Raw genomic sequence first — 27,514 nt, forward strand, 5'->3', positions numbered from 1 at the left:
AAGTAAGCATTGCCCAATCAATTGAATGTGTGTCCAAAGCACAAAGTGATTTATTTTTAACAGATGTAAATAGTCAACAATTCAATACATTATTATATAATGATAAAGTACAGTACAGCACAGCCAATACCAAAAGATAAGTACATACCAACGCAATCGCTTGCGCACGCTGCGCACCCTCGGGACCCGATGGACAATATTCTGTATAGAATATTGTGTCAGAGTTGACTGAGGCCCCAGTGAAATGCAGCTAATATATATACAGTCAGTGTTTCATTGTAAACAATAGAGATGACGTAGATTGTTTCTATAGGTCCAGACGTTGGGTGGGTCCAGGCCAGACAGGTAATAGGTTGATTCAATCTAAGGAATCCAAAGGTGGGGGTCTTCTCTCCAGGGGGTCTGCTCCTTTTCATAGCCAGTATCATACAAAGGTTTACTCTCTAATATCAATAACTAAAGTATGCAATGTGCGATCTCTTCGCCGACTGCACCGGACAGCTGCTGATGATTAGGGCTTCAATATGATATCAGGCATGACACCTTTCCTATTACCTAAACCTTTAATAACACTACAATGTACATATAATCACATATATATATATATATATATATATATATATATATATATATATATATATATATATAGACTAATAATAAACCGAATACTATCTGCTCCTGAATTACAGTGTAACAGAACCAATATGAAATTATATAAATAACTAACTGTTGTAATGCGAGTGTTTGCGTGCGTATTTTACCGTGCGAACGCACCACGTCACGTAACACGTGGCGTACGCTTTGCAATACGCACGGCAAACCAATATTAAACCAATATACTTTCGTTCATCCAATTATACGACTTTGACAAGATGTAGCTTGAGTTTCAGGTAACGAAAGTGGATACACACGTCCCCTGGGAGGAGTCTTGCCAGGTTGAAGATCAATCGGACAGTCCCATGAACGTTGAGGAGGAAGACGTTCAGACTGAGTTTTATCAAATACATCGGCAAAAGAAGCATACTGAGGAGGAAGTCCCGGTGAACAAGGTGAAATGGAGGATTGCTGTATTTTGAGAGGAACGACTTGAGAGAGGCAACGATGATGACATTCAGGCCCCCAAGACGTAACTTGAGGAGTGTGCCAGTCAATCTGAGGAGAGTAACGTTGAAGCCATGGAAGGCCTAATACAATCGGACTGGTAGTAACAAGGAGAATTAAAAATGAAATTTCTTCCTGGTGTAATACACCAATTTGAAGGGTTACTGGAGACGTACTCTGGGTGATGAGACCATTAATAATGCGTGATCCATCGATAGCAGTCACAGTAATAGGTATTTTCAAAGTAATCACTGGTAGGGACCATTGATTCACGAGGGATTTAGAAATAAAATTTCCTGCAGCTCCAGAGTCAATAAGTGCTTGGGACTTAAAGGATTTGGTAGCAAAGGAAACTGTAACATCAAAAGCACAAACTTTTAATTTCGTAGAACATGGAGAGGACTCCAGGGACCCTAACTTCACCTCTCCAGAACTGGTTAGGGCCTGGCATTTCCCGATTTTTTTAGGGCATGAATTGAGCATATGAGTAGAATCAGCACAATAGATACAAAGTCTATTTTTTACTCTTCGGTCCCTCTCCTCTGAAGTTAATTTGGAGCGACCTATCTCCATGGGTATCGCCGGAGATGAAACTGGGCGAACTTGAGGGCTTGAACGAAGAGGTGCTTTAAATGAAGTTGTTTTTTCAGACTCTCTTTCACAAAATCTCATGTCTACACGGTGGCAAAGAGAAATCAAATCTTCTAGAGAAGTAGGTAATTCTTGAGTAGTCAGTGCATCTTTAATTTTATCAGAAAGCCCCTGCCAGAAGGTGGCAATTAACACTTCAGTGTTCCACTAAAGTTCAGAGGCTAATATCCGAAATTCAATGACGTACTGGCCTACAGTACGAGAACCCTGACGTAGACGGAGGATGCTGGATGCAGCGGAAATAACACGACCAGGTTCATCAAATACACTTCGAAACTTGGAAATAAATTTGGCACTATCCTGTAATAATGGATCATTTCTTTCCCATAGAGGGGAAGCCCATGCGAGAGCTTGTCCGGAAAATGAGGAAATGAGATAGGCCACTCTGGAACGATGAGTAGAGAAATTGTGAGGTTGAAGCTCAAAATGAACTGAACATTGATTTAGAAAACCCCTGCATGTTTTGGGGTCTCCATCATATTTTGAGGGAGTAGGCAGGTGTAGCGTGGAAGCAGTAGACACCTGGGATGGCACTGGGGAAACGGAGGAAGGCACAGGAGCATCAACAGTAGCTGTGATATTTTGCACAGATGTTCTTTGGGAGGCTTCGCCTGGCAAAATTGCAGCAAATGTTGTTGGCGAACATCCTGTTGTTCAATACGGGTAACCAGATACTGCAGCATCTCTTTAGCTGTAGGTTCCGCACATGGGTCTGTCATGGCCTGATCTTACTGTCACGGGCACTAGGAGTCTTTGCCCAGGATATCACCAGATGATGGACTTACCAGAGTAATATAGCTGGTATTATGGTTCTCTGGTAGCAGGGTGACAACGGAACAGGAGAAACAGCAGATGGTGAGAGAATGCTCAAGGAAAGTCTATGACTAGCAGCAACTGGTAATGAGTATATGAATGTACACGAGGATCCAGATGGACAAGGAAACGTGAGGAGAGTCAGTGGTCTGCGTATAGCAAGTTGTACCACTGCTATAGTGAGGAGGAATGTCCAGGAGTAGCGAGGAGGTAGTGAGAGTCAGCGGTCTGCGTATAGCAAGTTGTACCGCTGTCTATAGTGAAGGAATGGAATCCAGGTGAAGGTAGGTAACGGAGAAGTCAGTGGTCTGCGTGTAGCAAGTTGTACCACTGCTATGCGAGAGGATACTTGAAACTGGTGTAACAGGGAACAGGAGTCAGTGGTCTGCGTCAGCAAGTTGTACCACTGCTATATATATGTGAGGAGGGGCACGAGGAGATGAATGTAAAGCAGAGTATACACGGGGCACACAGAACTTGATCCCACGATGATATCCACAATACAACAATAACTGACCAGCGCTGCTAGAAGTATACAAAGACTCAATAGCAATCCAGGCAATCGAAAACAAAGTCAATGGTAACAATAGCTTCAGTGGATAGGAGGCTCCGGAGAAGAACACAACTCAGTCCAGATGGATATGCAATACAAAAGCAAAGTCAATGGAAAGTATGCATACCGCGGTTCAGGAGAGCAGGCTGTCAGAGAGACGTGCAGGGATACCTGAAGGCTGAAGGCCGGCAGGAGGAGAGACCACTGGAGGGTGGAAGGGGTAATCAGGTTGGTGCAGCGCACGGCAGGTAATCCAGAATCAAAGAAGCAATACTCAGGAAGCAGTAGTAAGTGAAACTGGAAACATGATGAACACGGGAGAGTTGAGGCGGTCTGGTATCCAGTAGTGGTGGTAACGGAGGCAGCGGAGAGCTGACAAGATAAACACAGGAGAGTAGAGACAATCAGGAACACTGAAGTAGTAACGGAGACAGCGGATAGGAATCAGCTGAGTGCAGGCACGATGAACACAGGAGAGTTGAAGTGAGCAGGAACTCTGTAGTAGTAACGGAGGCAGCGGATAGGAATCAGCTGAGTGCAGGCACGATGAACACAGGAGAGTTGCAGTGAGCAGGAACTCTGTAGTAGTAACGGAGGCAGCGGATAGGAATCAGCTGAGTACAGGCACGATGAACACAGGAGAGTTGAAGTGAGCAGCAACTCTGTAGTAGTAACAGAGGCAGCGGATAGGAATCAGCTTAGTGCAGGCACGATGAACACAGGAGAGTTGAAGTGGTCTGGAAACCACAATAGCAGTAAACAGGAATCAGCAGGAGCTGAATACACGAGGAACACAGGAACACCTTCAGAGACTCATGGGGAATGAGACTCCAAGATCAGGCAACCAGGTAATGATCATAGGTGGTTTAAATAGGGAGGGTTGCCTGATCATCCAATCAATTAAAAGCAACAGGTATTGAAGGCTTGATAAGGGCTGGACATGCGCAGACCCTCAGGATGGCGGACGGCCACGGTTCCTGAACACACGGGAAATGGCATTCACAGTCCGGTGAGTGACAATATCTCTCTTATTGTCACCCTCATATCTTTCCCTTTACCACTTTCATATCTCTCTCATTGCCCCCTCCATATCTCTCTCATTGCCTCTTCATATATCTTTTTTTGTCACCCTCATATCTCTCCTGTTGTCAACCTCATATCTCTCCCATTGTCACCCTCATATCTCTCTCATTGTCACCCTCATATCTCTCTCATTGTCATCCTCATATCTCTCCCATTGTCACCCTCATATACCTCCCGTTGTCACCCTCATATCTCTCTCATTGTCACCCTCATATCTCTCCCTTTGCCACCCTCATATCTCTCTCATTGCCCCTCAATATCCCTCTAATTGCCCTCTCATATCTCTCTCATTGCCACCATCATGTCTCTCTCATTGCCACCCTCATATCTCTCCCTATGTCACCCTCATATCTCTCTCATTGTCACCCTCATATCTCTCCCGTTGTAACCCTCATATCTCTCTCATTGTCACCCTCATATCTCTCCCGTTGTAACCCTCATATCTCTCCCTTTTCCACTCTCATATCTCTCATTACCACTCTCATCTCTATCTCATTACGACCCTCATATCTCTCTCATTGCTCCCTCATATATCTCCCATTGTCACCCTCATATATCTTCCATTGTCACCCTCATATCTCTCTCATTGTCATCCTCATATCTCTCCCGTTGTCAATCTCATATCTCTCCCATTGTCACCCTCATATCTCTCTCATTGTCATCCTCATATCTCTCTCACTGTCATCCTCATATATCTCCCATTGTCACCCTCATATATCTTCCATTGTCACCCTCATATCTCTCTCATTGTCATCCTCATATCTCTCCCGTTGTCAACCTCATATCTCTCCCATTGTCACCCTCATATCTCTCCCGTTGTCACCCTCATATCTCTCTCATTGCCCCCTCCATATCTTTCTCATTGCCCCTTCATATCTCTCTCATTGTCACCCTCATATCTCTCCCATTGTCACCCTCATATCTCTCCCGTTGTCACCCACATATCTCGCTCATTGTCATCCTCATATCTCTCCCATTGTCACCGTCATATCTCTCCCGTTGTCACCCTCATATCTCTCTCATTGTCATCCTCATATCTCTCCCATTGTCACCCTCATATATCTCCCATTGTCACCCTCATATCTCTCTCATTGTCACCCTCATATCTCTCCCTTTGCCACCCTCATATCTCTCTCATTGCCCCTCAATATCCCTCTAATTGCCCCCTCATATCTCTCCCATTGCCACCCTCATATCTCTCTCATTTCAACCCTCATATCTCTCCCTTTGCCACCCTCATATATCTGTCATTGCCCCCTCCATATCCCTCTAATTACCCCCTGTCACGGGCACTAGGAGTCTTTACCCAGGGATCACCAGGTGATAGGCTTACCAGAGCAGTATAGGTGGTAATATGGTACTCTGGTAGCAGGGTGATCACGGAACAGGAAATAGCAGATGATGAGATGCTCAGGAAAGTCTATGACTAGCAGCACTGGCAATATGGAGGTAATAATACACGAGGAACTGTATGGACAAAGGACACGTGAAGGTAGTCAGTGGTCTGCGGTAGCAAGTTGTACCACTGCTATAGTGAGGAGGAATGTCCAACAGAAACGAGGAGGTGATGAGAGTCAGCGGTCTGCGGATAGCAAGTTGTACCGCTGTCTGAGTGAATTAATGGAATCCAAGTGGAGGTATCCGGGGAGTCAGTGGTCTGCGTTAGCAAGTTGTACCACTGCTATGTGAGAGGATACTGGAACAGGTGAAACTGGAAACAGGGGTCAGTGGTCTGCCACTAGCAAGTTGTACCACTGAATATATATGTGAGGAGGTGCATGGGGAGAGACTGCAACACAAGATATACACGGGCACCTTAACTTTGATCCACAGTAATATGCACAATATAGATGTATATATGACTGAACAACACTGCCAATATAGAAAGTCTCTTGAAGTAATCCAGCACGAGATAACACAGTCAATGATGGCAATAGACTCAGCGGATAGCAAACTCCAGAGGAGAACCAACACAGTCCAGCAAGGTATGCAATACACAGCACAGTCAATGAGAAGTATGCATACCGTGGTTCAGAAGCAGGCAGTCAGACAGGAGTGCAGAGATACCTGAACGGCAGGAGGCCGGCAGGATGCAAAGTCCCTGGATGGGTGAAGCGGTGGTCTAGTAGGTGCAGCGCACAGGTAGGTCGACCAGCAGGGAACACAGGAAAGCGTGGAGAGCGGATCAGCAGTAGATGGATGAGTAGCGCTGAGGAGTAGCAGCAGCGGGTCTCTGTGGAAACACGGAGGTAGCCAATAGCAACCAGCAGGTGCAATAACGATGGGACACGGGAGAGCAGAGTTGAACTGGAACTGTTGATCACGGAGAGTAGCGGGTAGCAATAGTGGCAGCAGACTCAAGGAAACACGGGAGGGTTGACAAGAACTGAAGACTGAAGCGCACAGAGGCAGCGGATAGGAATCAGCCAAACAGTCACGATGAAACACAGACGGGTTGCATGTTGAAGACTGTAGTGCACGGAGGCAGCGGATAGGAATCAGCTAACAGTCACGATGATGAAACACAGACGAGTTGCAGGTTGAAGACTGTAGTGCACGGTGGCAGCGGATAGGAATCAGCTAACAGTCACGATGATGAAACACAGACGAGTTGTAGGTTGAAGACTGTAGTGCACGGTGGCAGCAGATAGGAATCAGCTAACAGTCACGATGATGAAACACAGACGAGTTGCAGGTTGAAGACTGTAGTGCACGGAGGCAGCGGATAGGAATCAGCTAACAGTCACGATGATGAACAGGTGAGTGGATGTGGATGGAAGACTGTAGTGCACGGAGGCAGCGGATAGGCATCAGCTAACAGTCCCAATAATACACGGTAGAGTTGAAGTGGTTAGAAGGCTGTAGTGCACGGAGGCAGCGGATAGGAATCAGCTCACAGTCACGATGATACACAGAGGGGTAGCTGTGGTATGGGAACCACAGCAGAAGAAGTGGTTTGGAAACCACAGAGGTAGAAGTGGTTTGGAAACCACAGGAATCAGCTGGGCTGAATAAACGAGGAAACACAGGAACACCTTCAGAGACTCATGGGGAATGAGACTCCAAGATCAGGCAACGTGGTGTTGACCACAGGTGCTTAATATAGGGAGTGTTGCCTGATCTGCCAATTAAGTTAAAGGAACATACACTGAAGGTTTAGAAAGGGCTGCGCATGCGCATTCCCTCAGGATGGAGGACGGCCACGGTTCCTAAATGTCCGGGAAGAAGCACTCACAGTCCGGTGAGTGACAGTACCCCCCCTTTTAAAGGTGGGCACAGAACGCCTGGAACCGGGCTTGTCCGGATTTTTGGAATAAAACTTCTTCAGAAGGGCAGGAGCATTAAGATCTTCAGCTTTGATCCATGAACGCTCTTCAGGACCAAAGCCCTTCCAATGAACGAGGAAACGGAGAACTCCTCGCGAAATTTTTGCATCCAATACCTCAGTAATCTCGAAATCCTCCTCCTGATGAACTTGAACTGGCTGCGGTGCTGAGGGAGGAGTCGAGAAACGGTTGATGATGAGAGGTTTGAGCAAGGACACATGGAAGGCATTGGAAATCCGAAGATTCTTAGGAAGAAGAAGTTTAACACATACTGGATTGATAACTTGAATGATCCTATATGGACCAATAAAACGAGGGGCGAATTTCATAGATGGAACCTTCAAACGAATATTTTTGGTAGATAACCAGACACGATCTCCAATTTTTAGTGGTGGAATAGCCCGCCTCTTTTTATCTGCGAAAGACTTATATTTGTTAGATGTCTTCTTTAAACAGGTTTTGACCTGAGACCAGATATTTTTGAAGGTCTGACAAGCAGTCTCCACAGCAGGAACTTGGGTGGGCGGGAGGGCAGGAAATTCCGGAAAAGACGGATGGTGACCGTAGACCACAAAGAATGGAGTTTTGGATGATGACTCATGGTAAATGTTGTTATGGGCGAATTCAGCCCAAGGAAGCAATTCTACCCAGTTGTCTTGGTTGGCTGAAGAGAACATCCTTATAAAAGTCTCAAGATCTTGATTGACTCGTTCCGTTTGTCCGTTAGATTGCGGATGGTAAGACGATGAGAGTGCTAATCGTATGCCCAAGGTTTTACAAAGGGCCCGCCAGAATCTGGAAACGAATTGTACTCCTCTATCTGACACAATCTCAGACGGACATCCATGGATGCGGAAGATTTCTTTAATGAAATGTTCAGCCAGAGTAGACGAGGAAGGTAAACCGGACAGAGGGACGAAATGAGCCATCTTCGAAAATCTGTCTACCACTACCCAAATAGTATTGTGATTCTTACTTGGTGGCAAATCAGTAATGAAATCCATACTAATATGGGTCCAAGGCTTGGACGGAATGGGTAGTGGTCGCAGCAACCCTGCTGGAGTTCTGCGGGAGGATTTGAACTGAGAACATAAATCACAGGAAGCAATAAACTCTTTGACGTCTCTCCTCATTGAAGGCCACCAGTAACTTCGAGAGAGAATCTCAAAGGTCTTGTGTTCACCGGCGTGTCCAGAAAAACGAGAGGCATGGAACCACGAAAGGATTTTCCTCCTCAGAGTAGGAGGCACGAGGGTCTTCCCAAATGGTAGCATCTTGGTGGATGAAGCAGCCAGAGAAATACATTTGGGGTCTAGAATAGCATGGTTGGGAACCTCTTCTACATCAGAGGACGTCACAAAAGCTCGAGATAGAGCGTCAGCTTTCTTGTTCTTAGCGGCTGGTTTGAAGGTTATAATTAATTCAAAACGGGAAAAGAAAAGAGACCATCTTGCTTGACGAGGGTTCAAGCATTGGGCAGATTGCAAATATGACAAGTTCTTATGATCCGTGAAGATCGTCACCGGATGGCGAGCTCCTTCCAACAAGTATCTCCATTCCTCTAATGCAGCTTTGATGGCCAGCAACTCCTTGTCCCCGATAGTATAATTTTTCTCTGCGGGCAGAAGACCCCGAGAGTAGAAGGCACAAGGATGTAATTTTTGTTGCTCCGAGCGTTGGGAGAGAATGGCTCCTAAGCCCACATTAGAGGCATCTACTTCTAGGAAGAAGGGGAGTGTCACATCAGGCTGTCGAAGAATGGGAGCAGACGAGAAGGACTCTTTGAGAATTTGAAAGGCTTGGAGAGCCTCAGATGACCATTGCTTAGTATTAGCCCCTTTCCGAGTCAGGGCCACAATAGGAGATGCAATGGATGAAAAGTCTTGAATGAAGCGTCTATAGTAATTGGCAAAACCTAAAAAACGCTGGATGGCACGAAGAGTAGTTGGCTGAGGCCAATGTAATACAGCATTTACTTTGTCTGGATCCATCTTCAGGCCAACTCCGGAAACTATATACCCCAAGAATGGAATCTGGGGTAACTCGAATGAACATTTTTCCAATTTACAGAACAATGAATTTTTCCGTAGTCTGGAGAGGACCTCTGCCACATGTTGGTGATGAGAAGGCAGGTCCTGTGAGAAGATCACTATGTCGTCCAGGTAGACAACGACACATACATATAATAAGTCCCGAAAGATCTCATTGATGAAGCCTTGGAAAACAGCGGGGGCATTACACAGCCCGAAGGGCATTACTAAATATTCGTAATGCCCATCTCTGGTGTTGAACGCGGTCTTCCATTCGTCACCGGAACGGATTCTAATTAAATTGTAGGCACCACGAAGATCCAACTTAGTAAATATCCGAGCTCCCTTGATGCGATCGAATAGCTCAGTGATCAGCGGAATGGGATAGCGATTCTTGATAGTAATGGCGTTGAGTCCACGAAAATCTATACAAGGGCGTAATGATCCATCCTTCTTTTTGACGAAGAAGAACCCAGCTCCAGCGGGAGAGGTGGAAGGTCGAATAAACCCACGCTGGAGATTCTCCTGTATGTACTCAGATGTGGCTTGAGTCTCAGGTAACGAGAGAGGATAGACCCGACCCCTGGGAGGAGTCTTGCCAGGTAGAAGGTCGATCGGACAATCCCAAGAACGATGAGGAGGAAGACGTTCAGACTGAGCTTTATCAAACACATCGGCAAATGAAGCATACTGAGGAGGGAGTCCCGGGGAGGAAGATGAGATGGAAGATTGCTGTACTTTAAGAGGAATAACTTGGGAAAGGCAACGATGGTGACATTCAGACCCCCAAGACGTAACTTGGGGGGTGCGCCAGTCAATCTGGGGAGAGTGACACTGAAGCCATGGAAGGCCTAAGACAATCGGACTTATCGTAACTGGAAGAATTAAAAACGAAATTTCTTCATGGTGTAGTACACCAATCTGAAGAATTACTGGAGACGTACTCTGGGTGATGAGACCATTGATGAGACGTGATCCATCTATAGCCGTCACAGTAATGGGTGTTTTTAAAGTAATCACTGGTAGGGACCATTGATTCACTAGTGATTTAGAAATGAAATTTCCTGCTGCTCCGGAATCAATCAATGCCTGTGACTCAAAGGATTTGGTAGCAAAGGAAATCGTAACATCAAAAGCGCAGACTTTAGATTTCATAGACGATGGAGAGGACTCCAGGGACCCTAACTTCACCTCTCCAGAACTAGTTAGGGCCTGGCATTTCCCGATCTCTTAGGGCAAGAGCTGAGCATATGCGTGGAATCAGCACAATAGATACAGAGTCTATTCTTTACTCTTCGTTTCCTCTCCTCTGAAGATAATTTGGAACGTCCTATCTCCATGGGAATCACAGAGGGTGGAGCTGGACGAAATTGAGGGGTTGAACGAAGAGGTGCTTTGACAGCCGTTGTTTTCTCAGACTCTCTTTCACGAAATCTCATATCTACACGATGGCAAAGAGAGATCAAATCTTCTAGTGACGAAGGAAGCTCTTGGGTAGTCAGTGCATCTTTAATTTTATCGGAGAGCCCCTGCCAGAAGGCGGCAACTAATGCTTCAGTGTTCCACTGAAGTTCAGAGGCTAAGATCCTAAATTGAATGACATACTGGCCTACTGTATGGGAGCCTTGTCGCAAACGAAGAATGCTGGAAGCAGCGGAGGTCACACGACCTGGTTCATCGAACACACTTCGGAACGTGGAAATGAATTTGGCACTATCTTGTAGAATTGGATCGTTTCTTTCCCACAGAGGGGAGGCCCAAGCCAGGGCTTGTCCAGAAAACAATGAGATAAGATAGGCCACTCTGGAACGATGGGTAGAAAAATTTTGAGGTTGGAGTTCAAAATGGACTGAACATTGGTTAAGGAAACCTCTACAAGTTTTGGGGTCCCCGTCATATTTTGACGGAGTAGGCAGGTGAAGCGTAGGAGCTGTAGACACCTGGGATGGCACTGGGGAAACGGAGGAAAGCACAGGAGCTTCAATATTAGCTGTAACAGTCTGTCCAGATGTTCCTTGGGAGGTTAACGATTGGTAACATTGAAGTAACAGCTGTTGGCGAGCATCCTGTTGCTCCACACGGCTGACCAGATGCTGCAGCATCTCTTTAGCGGTAGGTTCCGTATCTGGGTCTGTCATGGCCTGATCTTACTGTCACGGGCACTAGGAGTCTTTACCCAGGGATCACCAGGTGATAGGCTTACCAGAGCAGTATAGGTGGTAATATGGTACTCTGGTAGCAGGGTGATCACGGAACAGGAAATAGCAGATGATGAGATGCTCAGGAAAGTCTATGACTAGCAGCACTAGCAATATGGAGGTAATAATACACGAGGAACTGTATGGACAAAGGACACGTGAAGGTAGTCAGTGGTCTGCGGTAGCAAGTTGTACCACTGCTATAGTGAGGAGGAATGTCCAACAGAAACGAGGAGGTGATGAGAGTCAGCGGTCTGCGGATAGCAAGTTGTACCGCTGTCTGAGTGAAGGAATGGAATCCAAGTGGAGGTATCCGGGGAGTCAGTGGTCTGCGTTAGCAAGTTGTACCACTGCTATGTGAGAGGATACTGGAACAGGTGAAACTGGAAACAGGGGTCAGTGGTCTGCCACTAGCAAGTTGTACCACTGAATATATATGTGAGGAGGTGCACGGGGAGAGACTGCAACACAAGATATACACGGGCACCTTAACTTTGATCCACAGTAATATGCACAATATAGATGTATATATGACTGAACAACACTGCCAATATAGAAAGTCTCTTGAAGTAATCCAGCACGAGATAACACAGTCAATGATGGCAATAGACTCAGCGGATAGCAAACTCCAGAGGAGAACCAACACAGTCCAGCAAGGTATGCAATACACAGCACAGTCAATGAGAAGTATGCATACCGTGGTTCAGAAGCAGGCAGTCAGACAGGAGTGCAGAGATACCTGAACGGCAGGAGGCCGGCAGGATGCAAAGTCCCTGGATGGGTGAAGCGGTGGTCTAGTAGGTGCAGCGCACAGGTAGGTCGACCAGCAGGGAACACAGGAAAGCGTGGAGAGCGGATCAGCAGTAGATGGATGAGTAGCGCTGAGGAGTAGCAGCAGCGGGTCTCTGCGGAAACACGGAGATAGCCAATAGCAACCAGCAGGTGCAATAACGATGGGACACGGGAGAGCAGAGTTGAACTGGAACTGTTGATCACGGAGAGTAGCGGGTAGCAATAGTGGCAGCAGACTCAAGGAAACACGGGAGGGTTGACAAGAACTGAAGACTGAAGCGCACAGAGGCAGCAGATAGGAATCAGCCAAACAGTCACGATGAAACACAGACGGGTTGCATGTTGAAGACTGTAGTGCACGGAGGCAGCGGATAGGAATCAGCTAACAGTCACGATGATGAAACACAGACGAGTTGCAGGTTGAAGACTGTAGTGCACGGTGGCAGCGGATAGGAATCAGCTAACAGTCACGATGATGAAACACAGACGAGTTGTAGGTTGAAGACTGTAGTGCACGGTGGCAGCAGATAGGAATCAGCTAACAGTCACGATGATGAAACACAGACGAGTTGCAGGTTGAAGACTGTAGTGCACGGAGGCAGCGGATAGGAATCAGCTAACAGTCACGATGATGAACAGGTGAGTGGATGTGGATGGAAGACTGTAGTGCACGGAGGCAGCGGATAGGCATCAGCTAACAGTCCCAATAATACACGGTAGAGTTGAAGTGGTTAGAAGGCTGTAGTGCACGGAGGCAGCGGATAGGAATCAGCTCACAGTCACGATGATACACAGAGGGGTAGCTGTGGTATGGGAACCACAGCAGAAGAAGTGGTTTGGAAACCACAGAGGTAGAAGTGGTTTGGAAACCACAGGAATCAGCTGGGCTGAATAAACGAGGAAACACAGGAACACCTTCAGAGACTCATGGGGAATGAGACTCCAAGATCAGGCAACGTGGTGTTGACCACAGGTGCTTAATATAGGGAGTGTTGCCTGATCTGCCAATTAAGTTAAAGGAACATACACTGAAGGTTTAGAAAGGGCTGCGCATGCGCAGTCCCTCAGGATGGAGGACGGCCACGGTTCCTAAATGTCCGGGAAGAAGCACTCACAGTCCGGTGAGTGACACCCCCCTCATATCTCTCTCATTGCCACTCTCATATCTCTCGTATTGTCACCCTCATATCTCTCTCATTGCCCCCTCCATATCTCTGTCATTGCCACCCTCATATATCTCCTGTTGCCACCTTAATATCTCTCTCATTGCCTCCTCCATATCCCTCTAATTGCCCTCTCCATATCCCTCTAATTGCCCCCTCCATATCCTCTAATTGCCCCCTCCATATCCCTCTAATTGCCCCCTCCATATCCCTCTAATTGCCCCCTCCATATTCCTCTAATTGCCCCCTCCATATCTTACAGACAAAGCAAATACTGAAGCCATAAAACATATAATAAAAAACTCCAGAGTTATAGTGAGACTCTGAACCGGAATTGAAACTTATATTCGCTGTGAAACAAAGTCTGTGACTGCATAGTTCCAGGGAACAGCCCTAAGTTTTCGCACTTAATCTGTCAATAGCTTGGTAGGTCACTTGTACCCCAGCTGACCTCCACCACACTTAAAAACACTTATGTGGTAAATTTCAGTATTATTCAAAGAATCACTTTAATCCAAAATTATTATTGGGGCCCTTAAGATGCAATATACCTAATATATAGATCCATTTAATATCAGTTTTGACCCGTTCAACACTGGTATCTTTCTTCCTCCAAAGCCCTCTTATGATGTTAATGTCACAAAATCTATTTAGGGAACTCACTGAGCAATTATGTATGGTTTTATATGTTGTTCATATCCCTATTTAATATGTTCTGATGTCTTTCTTTCAGCATCCTTGAAGCCCTTCTTACATATTGGTTTCCGCACTTACATTCAATTAAATAAACATCTTTAATTTGATATTTGTTCCCGTGGCTAAAGATGTAAACTCTGTTATTTTCGTCTCTTTGCTACGGAAAACCCACACATCTATAGAAAACAACTAATTTTTATATGGTTTGCTTAAGTCGAGCAGAAACAGTAGTTTTAACTAATTTCTTTTTTAAATTCATAACTCTTTGGTAAATAAATATTGGTCTGCGGGAGAATGATGATAGTCAGGGCAGAATCTTTGCTTAGTAAGTCCCAAAGTCTTCTAATTCTCTTTTCTACCTGTTTATATTGCTGTCCATATTGAGTAGTAAAATATATTTCCATCATCATCTTATCCTCTATCCTTCTGTTCTGCTTGAGAAATAGCCTTATCTGCCGTCTCTAATTTGTATCCCTTGATTAAAAATGATTGTTTCATTTTTTCTCTGTAGTTTGAAAGGCCTCTATATTAGAACAATTTCTTAACATTCTTCTTATGATATTAGGGATACTTTTTAGCCAATTGGAATGGCGATTACTGGTAGATTGTTTGTAAGATTTGCAATCGGTTTCCAGTACTCTCTCAATTTTCAATATATACAGCTGTATCTAAAATATTATTAACCTTCTCACTTACATTGAAGTTGAGTTGTATATTTGACTGATTTTATTGTTCAAATAAGAAACAAATCACTTAAGGGTCTCATTTATCCCCTTCAAAATAATTAGAATACCATGGCTCTTTCCATGCTCATGACTTCCCCTATGAACATGTTGGCATAGCTTGTGACGAACCAGCTGCCCATTGCAGTTCCATTTATTTGTAGGTAAAACAAATCATTGAGCCAAAAGGAATTATTTTCCAGTATGAACTCTATTCCTTCTAAGAAGCAGGATTTAAGGTCCTTCGACATTTGGTCTTGGTCTAAATAATATTTAACCACTTGTAATACTACAGGTAGATTGTTAGAATTCTACCATTCCTGAGTAAAACCGAGGCAAATACTTTTCAAGAAAGATACTTTGTTTGAAATACTTTATGGATTTCCTTTCATTACCATATTTGTCTGCTCATCTTTCAGTTGTCTTATAATTTTATTATTATAATCTTCTATAACCTCTCACCTTTATCTGCTGGTTTAATTACAATTTTTTTTATTTGTTTCCAAATGTTTAAAGCTCTCCTTTTTTTGGACATTGGAATATTTTTTTAAATGAATTTTGAAATTTCCATTATCTACCTTAACTAGTTTTTCGAAAGTTTCAACACGATTGTGGATTGGGATTAATAATGGATTTGTTATTTAAGTTTATAAATTGTTTTTGACAGTGCTTTAGTTTTCGTCTAAGGAATTTTTGTTAGTCAATCATCAATAAATGTATCAAACAAATTTATATTACTGGTAAGCCTGAGGAAAGAATCTTTCTCAACTGTCAATATATATGATCTTAAATTGTAGATTGTAGTATCATCTGAAGTGTCATTATTTTTTCTTTTTTAACTATAAACTTAATTTTTTCCCTCATCTTTTTTCTCTTGTTTTTTTCCTAGTGAGAACTTCACCCTTCCCTCTATTGTACTGGTGATGGTTTATAAAAAGATCCTGTTTTTTTTCAATTTCTTATATCCATTATAGATGGAAAGTTTAAAATGTACAATAATCAACATACTTCTTACTCTGGAAACCTAGATCTAAGTAACACTTGTTTCCAATTATTCTTAAATGGTTCAGTTTTACTTTCTTGCAAGGAATCCTTATATCTGTATTGAAAATTTCTATTTTCTACCTGGGTTTTATTTACGATAGGAGACTTAAAGCTTCCACGTGGAGATCTTCTCGGGATCTGTTTTCTGAAGTCATATTCTCTTGATTATTTAATCCTCTTTCAAATCTAGTCCCAGGTGAATTGATATTTACATTTGTTTACCATGTATTGGGCAGAAAATCTGTTTTATCCTTGGTGTACTTTCTTTGTTTTTTTTATTCATAATTTCTATTGAATTTTTAATATATGTTTAATATGCTTCTCCATATGACGATAATCATCAAAATCAGAGAAGGAAGTATAGTGAACCATTCTTTACTACACTTCTCAGATTCCATGTTGAATGTAGGTTCTATACTTATCATAAGATCTCGAGGGATATTTTGAGCTGCCATATATCTTTCTAATATATTGTTCTCCCACTGAATCATAGTTGATGAAGTTGAAAAAAGACACCAGTACATCAAGTTCAACCTATTTTGGATCTCCTGCTATCCCTCACTTATATTTGTGATTGATCCATTGTAAGCAACCACCAATCTGTTTCAATTGTGAAAATCCCCCCCAGACCCAATATTGCAGTCCTATTTTTACCCTATATCCACTACTATCCTTCATTTTAATTACCGGTCGTATCCCTGGATACACTTTTCCGCAAGAAATCTGTCTAACCCTTTCTTAAAAATATCTATTGAATTTACCATCACAACATTCCATAGCAGTGAATTCCATATCTTGACTCCCCTTACTGTAAAGAACCCCTTCCTTTGCTGGTTGTGAAATTTTCTCTCCTTTAACCTTATGGGGTGACCGCGTGTCCTTTGTATAGTCCTTGGGGTAAAAAGTTCCCATGAAAGTCGTCTGTAATTCCTTTCTTTTAGTAAGGACATTTCTAATTTTCACAATTTTCTCAATCTTCCTCCATTAAATCTATGTTTTCTCTACTGTTATTAAAAACTTCTCCTGTTAGTTCTCTTCTTTTGTCTTTGTGAAAACATGTTTGAGCTGCTTGATTGAAAGAACGTATATGACGGTTAAAAGTAAACACTAAAAAACAATGCAATTTCCTAAGCGCTCCTTAATAGAAGCTACCTGACTAAACTCAGTCCACCATCAAATTCCCAAACTAAATTGAAAAACTAAGTTAGATTAGGCAATGGTGCTGCTATTACTGCCTCTAATATACAAATATAATCAATTACAAGTGAATAAAAACATTATAAATTCATCTAATTTTCATAATATCTTCGAAAACTTGGTCATGAAATAGAATTTTAATTCTTCTTCAGTAATAATCCAAGATTACATTTTAGTATTTCAGTAGTGAAAACATTCCCTCTTTCCATGCAAAAACTGTGAAAAAAATTGTAAATACATATGTCTGTATATACAACACGCAGTGATAAAACTGTGTAGTGGGCACTTTAATTTTAAGCACAATTACATTAACAGTCTGATATACTGCTTCTTATATGGGGATGCTTCGATGATACTTGAAAAAAAGAGAAAAAAAATCTCAAATGGTATAGACCAGTGGTTCTTCAAGGCACCCCTCCAAAATAATTACTGAGCAATCCTGTTTTAGAAGTAGTTGGGTCAAAAAATTGTAATAAGTATTTAGGCCACGACAGAAATACTTATTTAGTTGTATGCAAATATGCCCCTCTGCATCCAGACACTCTGCCCCCTCTGCATGCAGGCACACTGCCCCCTCTGCATGCAGGCACACTGCCCCCTCTGCAACCAGGCACACTGCCCCCTCTGCATCCAGGCACACTGCCCCCTCTGCATCCAGGCACACTGCCCTCTCTCACGTTGCCCCCTCTGTCACGCTGGCCCCCTCCTCTGCCCTCTCTCCCCCTCCTCTACCCTCTGTCCCCCTCCTCTGCTCTCTGTCCCCCTCCTCTGCCCTCTGTCCCCCTCCTCTGCTCTCTGTCCCCCTCCTCTGCTCTCTGTCCTCCTCCTCCTCCTCCTCTGCTCTCTGTCCTCCTCCTCCTCCTCTGCCCTCTGTCCTCCTCCTCTGCTCTCTGGCCCCCTCCTCTGCCATCTGTCCCCCTCCTCTGCTCTCTGTCCTCCTCCTCTGCCCTCTGTCCCCCTCCTCTGCTCTTTGTCCCCCTCCTCTGCCCTCTGTCCCACCCCTCCGCTCTCTGTCCTCCTCCTCTGCTCTCTGTCCTTCTCCTCTGCCTTCTGTCCTCCTCCTCTGCCCTCTGTCCCCCTCCTCTGCCCTCTGTCCCCCTCTTCTGCCCTCTGTCCACCTCCTCTACTCTCTGTCCTCCTCCTCTGCCATCTGTCCCCCTCCTCTGCTCTCTGTCCTCCTCCTCTGTCCCCCTCCTCTGCTCTCTGTCCTCCTCCTCTGCCATCTGTCCCCCTCCTCTGCTCTCTGTCCTCCTCCTCTGCCATCTGTCCCCCTCCTCTGCTCTCTGTCCTCCTCCTCTGCTCTCTGTCCCCCTCCTCTGCTCTCTGTCCTCCTCCTCTGCCATCTGTCCCCCTCCTCTGCTCTCTGTCCTCCTCCTCTGCTCTCTGTCCTCCTCCTCTGCTACAATCCCTCTCACTCTGCCCCGCGCCAGGCGCCAGCCATAGAAAAAAGAAAGAAAACAGAAACTTACCAATTCGCACGGTGCCGGGACCCAGCAGCCTCCTCTCTCCCGCAGCTGTCACTGACGTCATTCAGTGACAGCTGCGGGAGAGAGGAGGCTGCTGGGTCCCGGCGCCGCGCGGATTGGTAAGTTTCTGTTTTCTTTCTTTTTTCTATGGCTGGCCCGCGGCACCCCAGTGTCAGCACCGCGGCACCCCTGGGAGCCGCGGCACATAATTTGGGAACTGCCGGTATAGACCAGTTGACGAGTTTCCTTGATGATACTATGGTATTATACTCATTTTATAGAGAAATTAAACACCTTTAGAGACTTCCTTATTGGATGAATCCCGGTATTTCTAGGACCCTGTGGAGACTTGGTAGTTTCTCCCTTCTCCAATTATTATTCTATAGTGAAACTCAAAGAAACAACAAGGAGAAAACAACAGAGGGATCCTCCAGTGTGTTACCTTTTTAAAAGATAAACCATTTAATTTACAAATAAAGCATGTATTGAAGCCATAAAACATATAATAAAAAAACCCATAGGTGTAGCAAATCTCCTACCCAGAAAAGGAACTTATATTCGTTGTGAAACAAAATCTGGGGATGACTCAATTCCTGGGAACAGTCCAAAGTTTTCACACTCAGTCCTCCAGTAATGTGGTTGGTCACTTGTACCCCCTCCAACATCCACTAACGTGTTTCGAACTGGAGGTCTGTTTCAAGGTGGTGAGGGATGCAGCAAATGCTGTGATGTTTAAATTCTTCTCTCCCAATGAGGAACAAGAGCCAATTAACTTCAGCAATGTGTATCACAGAAACATACCCGGTAATAAACTTTCAAGATAGCATTAATAATTCTATCCAGTAACAATTCGGCAATGAGTTGATCATATCGGGCCTGATACATTAAGGAAAGTAAGGCAAAAAAGGAGTAAGTTTTCTCAAGGTCAAACCCATGTTACAATGCAAGAGGTGCAAATTAGTTTATTATTTAGCACATAAGATAAATACTGTCTGTTTTGTCATGTAGGACACAAATACTTGATAGCTTTATTTTTACACTGAAACTTAAAGTTGATCTAGAACATACTCTACCCCAATTATTAATCTGACATCACATTTTAAATTTACATCCCTCTCCAATGCAGCATGGTTTTGCCAAGGTGCAAAGTTAATATTTTTTTTTGTTTTACTTTCCTTAATGAATCAGGCCCAGTGTATATTAGGGCACATACATTATACCTTTGTGGAGTATTAATAAACTTCATTGTATAAATGTCTGCAATTATTTTGTCTACTTTGTATGTCCCTGTTTTATGTTTGTCCTTTTTACCCCACTGTTTGGCGCAGCAGACCACTGTGGCGGCATACAAATCAATGATAATATTATTATTACTATTAACAATAATAATAATAATAATAATAATAATAATAATAATAATAATACTAAGCAGAAGAATAATATAAAAAAATAAGAATAATTCAGAAAATGTACCAATGGAAACTAAATCAAATGTAAATTGCTGGAAGCATTTAGCTATCACATTAAAGCATAAACATATTTTAAAGCACTGTACAACTGTTGAATAGTAATAAGCAAATAGGCATGGCAAAAAATATGCAAGAAATGTAAATAACCAGATTTGAGGCTCAGTTATGGGCAGATTCAATTGTGAAAATATCTGCGCGAGGTGCCTACGGAGCGTCCGCGAGACACTTCTCATTTTTGCTCACACCCCATAGAGGTGCAGGCATAAATGAGCGTTATTTTTTACCGTAGTAACGGTTCTGAGGAAAATCAAGGCCAATTGATTCTGCCTCATAGAGTTTAAATAACTACATTTTATAGTATATATGTATATATATATATATATATATATATATATAGTTTTTAACAAATGTTTAATTCAAATATTACTGTATTCTATTTCACAGTTCCAACTCGTTATATTTTGCTCATTTTGTGTTTGAGGTTTGCAATTGAAAACTGTTAAAATGTAGCAATTCAACTTGAATATGGTTGAGCTGATCAAGCAATTTCAAACCAACTTGTTCATATTTGAACCCGCTTTTCTTTGCTTGAATTTAGCTACACTCTTTCAACCTATCTAATTTTTTTAACTTTACAGCCCAGTGGTGGTTGATTTCCTGGTAGTAACAATTAAATTACAATAGGGTCCTTGAAAACCAATGCTTTTTAAACAATGGTGCAACACCAAATAGAAAAAAAAGTTTTCGAGAACCACGTTTAAACAATTTTTGAGCATCTCTATGAGAAAATCTTTATTTGAAAGGAAACTCGATACTAACAACTCACAACATGATTTTGGACTATCAGTTCCTTGTTTCTCTGTCTTTTGCAGTCTTCAAATTAAAAAACAATCCTCCAATCCCTCCCAGTACAATGACCAGATCTCAGAGCATAGTCTATAATGTAGACTTGCTCTGATCTGGTATTGACTAGTGTTAACAACCAATCAGATGTTAAGGAAATACGTAAACCTGAAATTATACTGTGTCTGTTAATGTGAAACAGATAGTACTTCAGTATCTTCTGTTTATGACATTCCGAGTTGTAATCACTGCATTATTTGCGGAGCAAGCGACCAAATAGGTGGAAACAGAAAAAGAAAGAGAGGATGGATAGAAAAAGGAAGACTGGAAGGTGGGCAGCTCATGTTCAATAATCTGTTTTTCTTTCTTTGACAGTAGGTGTTGAGTTTTTTTTCTTTGACTTTACACCACTGTGTAAAGAGCATGGGTCTTTAAGGACTCATGTTCATTGTAGTTGTTGGGAATCCAGCCACCACAGACATTCTCAGAGATGGTATAGGTTGCAGTTAATAGAGGTTACCAACGCTAACGTGTCTGCACTATAATTAAATAGTAGGGATGAGATCCTAAAACTGACTTGATGCACTTGGCACAAGAGCTAGATTTTGTTTGGCTTTTATGGGCTTTAAAATCTAAAAAGTATAATGTGTTTAAGTTAAAAATTATTCAAGTTCCTATATCTGTCAGCAGAACTTCAAGGCAACGACTAGCCATCATTGTTGGACATGCTGGTACTCACGATCCAGCACTCACCTGAGCATGCGTGATGTGTGTGTGACAAAGGGTTAAACAAAAACAACCACCTGGTCTGTTTAAAATTATTAAAACTTTCCCTGTCTATGCCACACACTAACCTTGCCATACCAATTATGCCAACACTATGGTTTTTTGTGAAGAGCCAACACACTTACTCAGGAAGAAATCTATCACAATGTACTCTCATCAGTTATCATAAACCAAATGTCCTCCCCTGACCCAGAGATATCATAAACCAAATGATCTCCGCTATTTCCACTATGTAGCATTTTAAAAGCAAGCTAAGTCTGACATGTGAAGTCATAAGAACACAGAGACCTGAACTTATTAAATGTAAATTAAAAAGGAAAATAAATCCACAATGCTTAAGATTAAAACAATTAACAAAATGACATACAAAGATATAATGCAATAGTTTCTTGTAAAATGAAAATGAATAAAACACAGATATGATAAACTTACTCGTAATCTGTTTTCTGTTTTACTGGGAGAAGCATAATAAAAGGACACTTCGCAATATGAAATTGTCTCCCACAAAGTGTCAATTTGGTTACAATTACAGAACATTTTAACCCTGCAGCAGGTAGTACATAGCACCCATTCCTGAGAGGTCAGCATTAAAAGTCAGTGTAAATGTAAATTAGTCATTTATGATGTGTGTTCAAAACAGCTTTTAAGTCAGGTTTTCTTACCACGTGCCTAGCTTCTCACCAGAATCAACAGGTGATAAGTTTTCCTTCATTTGCAAACCACACATGACTCCTGTAAGTATGATATTTGAGAAAATATGATATGACATTTTCCTGTATCCTTATCTCCCTTTTCACACTTAGCCCGCCTGCTCCGACCTGCAGTCGAGATAGCTGTTGGTCGCATATCACTGTCCTTAGATATCACAGAAGTTATTGATATGATCTTAAAGAGAGATTTCAAAGGCCTCAGCGTCTATGAACCGTCATAAATTGGTACAGGACGCATATCTGTAACCACTGTCGGGAGTTCTCTATCCATAAATACTCCCTGGATAGAAGAAAAGTTTAGAAACAATCAAAGAAATGCACTATTACTATGAATTAATTCACAGACACTTATTTGCAGTTTTATACGGCTAGTAATTAACTTGCATATGAGATTATTTGGGTTGCAGTTATTAGAGGTTACCTACTCTGACATGTCTACATTATAATAAAGGGCTCACTGTGTATGTTCCAACAAACTTCACATCAACCTTAAAATTCTTAAACATTTATATCAAATAAACACACGGAGTCATGTATAATTTTGCTAAAAAATGGAGGATATTTATTTTTTTAGTATTAAACTAAACCTATGGTGGCGGAGAAAGGGCACTGCGATACAGCTCCCAAGCTGATACAACTAGATAACGAGGGAACTGGCGCAAACCGCCATAAGTCCACAAACCATGGGGAACACATCCCAAACTATCATACACTGAATTGGCGTCAGAGTGACTGCCCCTTCTAAACTCACGCTGCCCTCCCTCACCGAGCCGGACAGGGACCCTCCTCACCGAAGGACCAAAAAATTAGTTACTGGTGCCTCTATGGGGACAGTGACCTGCGGCCAACTACCTTTGCGCCCACTAATCAGCCGCTGAACGCAGTGCCTTCCTACCGCAAAAAACCTTGTCACATAAAATACTTTAACTAAGGAGTGGGTGGGTGGGATCTCGTGCTGCAGAGTGAGACAAACCAGGAAGTGCCACCTGCTATATTCAATCCAGGACCCTCCCACGGGAGCTACCATTGGTCGGGCCCCACCCAACGTTAACCCCTTCAGGTAGGTGTTCAGCCTGTTACAAAAAACCCTGTCGCCCTTTAAGTGCGTTCATCCTAAAAGCCTCACTTGTCATTAACGGACAAGATCCTGTAACTGAATTACTGCATTTGGCACAAGAGGTAGACTTAGTGTGGTTTTTATGGTCTTTACAATCTTCATAGTACACAAGTAGAATTTTTCAAATTGTAAAAACATGTTAGACCCTTTTATCTATCAACAGAACATCTCTGAGAAGTACTTACACTGAAACAGGCATCATCCAACAAGCTCTGTAAGGGAATCACTTTGTCATCGGAGCCACTAGAATCTAGGGGGAACTGAAAGCCTCCATGCCACTTGTTAGCTATGATAACTTTATTGCTGTACAATACATAGGGCCTACTTGCCAACTTTTCCTCGTTGGCTTCAGGGAGATCCCGGGGGAGGCGGGTGGGCGGGCGCGAGGTGTGATGAATTGCATCATTTTGGCACCGCCCCCTAAACGATTGTCACAATTTTGGCCAATCACAGAGACTTATCTATTGCGGGGGCGAGAACCGGGAGGTTGCTCTGCTCTCCCGGGAGCCCGGGAGGTCTCCCAGAAATGCATGAGTCTCCCGGACATTCTGGGAGAGTAGGCAACTATGCGTTAAAGAAAAGCAGCTAATGAATCTCTAGAGACTGAAGTGTCTTTTACATTTCTGTCTCCATTACTGAAGTCATGTTGTCTTACCTGTCAGTCTTTGATTAAATCTTGGTCTCCATGAAAATGGCCACATCCATAGGCATCAATACATGGACATAAGACACAATTTCTGAACTGTGTCATCATGCCACAGATGGTGAAGCCAACCACCTCTTGTACTGGCTCAGCATCAGGGAGAATGCCAGACTCTTCAGGGAGTGAGGGAGATCACCCCTATTTTAGGGAGTCTGCCTGACATTCAGGGAGAGTTGGCAAGTATGACATAGGGCCTGATGTTGAATTGGCTGCAAAACTGCGTAATTTACCAATACAAAATAGTTGCAAGCAGGTGTAAATGTGTAAGTATGAGTACAGAGTGATTATGTACTATTAAGTGTACCATCATGCCGTTGAAATGCCAGTCATCATCATCTTGATGATGATGACTGGTTTTAAATGTTGTTTTTAAAAAATAATAAATAATAAAAAAAAACTTGTCACCCAAATGTGTTGCCAGCTGGTGTCACTATAACAGAAAAACCCACAGCATGGGGTCCTCTGTCATATTTTGACACCTAGCCTGTTCAGCATGGAGATGAATTCCCTAGGGAATTAGCCCACACCCACCGCACCAGGGGCGTGGTAGGATCCCTTGTGCTTTCAGATCAGAGATAGGGTGGTGTACAATTTTTTTTCAATCCTAATTTTCCCCATGCTAAACAACTGCTTTAAAATGTCATAATGGACGATCTCATACTGCGGAATTCCCAGCTGTAGGGGCACCAGCTCAGCCTGTCTAGAGCTGGTAGTGTTTTTTTTGGGTTGGGGGTCCACACTGTTTGTCCCTCCAATTTTGGTGCTATTAGTCTATGCTGTGAGTGCTGGCCAAACTTTTATTTTGGAGGGGAGGTCAGCACAGTTTAAAAAAAAAAAAAAAAAAAAAAAAAAGATTTTTTAAACACTCTCAGGAACTGATATGCCTTCTGATAGGTGTATCTGGCTCTGCAGGTCTGCAGGTCTGCATGAGCCGCATTTTCGTGAACGTGCCCTACCTCTAATCAGACTACATCAGATCGCCTCTCCCAACCCTGTTCTGCCTCTCTAGGCATAACGATGGCTTAGTGTCAGATGTGAGTCACTAACATTGAATGACTTAATTGCCGAATATACTTGCAGACTCTTTGTGGCCATGTGCAGTGCAAATTTGTGCAATTTTACAATTTTATGCGGAAGTCTAAATCTGCATCAGCCCGATTATGGAATGTAATTAAGTAAATACATAAAAACAGAGGTCCAAGTTTAAACTTTACATATAGTAAATGATACACTAATATTTTGTAGGACCCTGACTTGGTTTAACTATACTCTATTATTATTTATTCGGGTGGGATGCGGCTTAACGGTGCTGACTACACCGACAACACTTACCCCGACATCTTCAGTCCGGACGGCTGCTTCACCGACGAGGACTCATGACGCCTCTTCTGTGAAGCGACTTCAACCAAGCTTCATCGTGATTGGCTGAAGCCGCTTCACAGAAGAGTCGTTATGGATTGTCGTTGGTGAAGCAGCCGTCCGGACTGACTACCACCGATTTATTCTGACTAGCACAGTATTTGTATGCAGTGGAATCTGTGGAGGACATTGGGGAGTCTGCGAGCCAATAAAAATATCTTAAGTATCTGATAGTGGGTTGCAAGAAATTCTTAATAAACTGTAACGGGGGGATTTCAATGATTGAGACAAGAGTGTTCATGTCCGGCCTATAGCTGTTTTACATTTTCCAACAAAATAATCATATTTTCTGTTAAACTATTTTGGATAAACTTGATTTTTTTCCCCAAATGTTTGCCCTGTACAGTGGTAATCAGTTACAATGTTTATTTCATATGGGTATTTTTTGTATTCCTGTGCTCTCATATATTTGATATCTAAGGGGTATCTGTTATAAACACAGTATTCTGCTTTCTCCTAGGTCTACTTTTTATGGTTCCATGCCAAAGATATCATCCAGTCCTTTAAAACACTTGAAAGGTAAACTATCTCTTTCTATAAACATTTCCTGTATTTCCATTTTATTGTATAATACAACAATTCCCAAACCAGTGGGTGAAGACACATTTATGTGCCATGGTGCCAGCCTGAGTTTAGGGATAACAGAAAAAATTCTATTAAAATGTTAAATATAAGCAATTGAGATTATGGGGTAGAATTATCAAACTTTCTAAAAAGAAAAATAGGAGATGCTGCTCATAGCAGCCATTCAGATTCTAGCTAACATTTATGTAGTCCACTCTACAAATTACAAAGCTGCAAGAATGCATAGTCATACCTCCCAAAATTTAGAATCCCGAAAGTCGGACAAAATGAGCCCTACCCTCGTTCTGCCAAACTTCGCCCACATCAGTAAATTTGGTTAAAGGCCCTACCCTTTTTGCGGTCCATGAATCACAATTGTTCCGCCAAAATCTGGACAGTTGGGAGGTATGAAAATGTGTTGTTGTAATAAAAATGCTGCTTTTTAATGCCATCATCATCATCATCTATTTTTATAGCGCCACTAATTCCGCAGCGCGGTACAGAGAACTCACTCACATCAGTCCCTGCTCCATTGGGTCTTACAGTCTAAATTCCCTAACACACACACAGACAGAGAGAGAGACTAGTGTCAATTTGATAGCAGCCAATTAACCTACCAGTATGTTTTTGAAGTGTGGGAGGAAACCGGAGCACCCGGAGGAAACCCACGCAAACACAGGGAGAACATACAAACTCCACACAGATAAGGCCATGGTCAGGAATCAAACTCATGAACCCAGTGCTGTGAGGCAGAAGTGCTAACCATGAAAAACTAAAACAACTTGAGCGCACCACAAAGATGTTAGATAAAATTAAAAATAAAATATGAAAATTTGGTGGTATGTCACAACCCCCCTCAAGGGTGCCAAACCTTGTACGGAACAAAAATGAAAAAAACAAAACAAAAACAAATGGGGTGCGCCAAGTTAACAAACCAAAAAAATATATTTTCAAAAAATAATAGTGACAGCTGGCAAACTTCGTTATAAATGCATAAATTTATTCCAATACATTAAGAACAAAAATTAGTAGTAACCCACATACATGGTTGTAATAACGTATATAACC

General features: G+C 42.8%; 1 protein-coding gene across 1 annotated transcript in view; it reads left to right on the forward strand.

The window, feature by feature from the left end:
- The window catches only part of OTOP1 (otopetrin 1), a 76,603-nt gene that overhangs the window by 32,678 nt on the left and 16,411 nt on the right, over window positions 1-27,514 (forward strand). Inside the window, exon 3 of the mRNA XM_075194659.1 lies at window positions 26,343-26,401. Within this exon, the coding sequence (XP_075050760.1) occupies window positions 26,343-26,401 (59 nt within the window). The remainder of the gene's footprint in view (window positions 1-26,342; window positions 26,402-27,514) is intronic.

Source organism: Mixophyes fleayi, chromosome 1 (assembly GCF_038048845.1).
Source record: "Mixophyes fleayi isolate aMixFle1 chromosome 1, aMixFle1.hap1, whole genome shotgun sequence".
NCBI lineage: Eukaryota > Metazoa > Chordata > Amphibia > Anura > Limnodynastidae > Mixophyes > Mixophyes fleayi.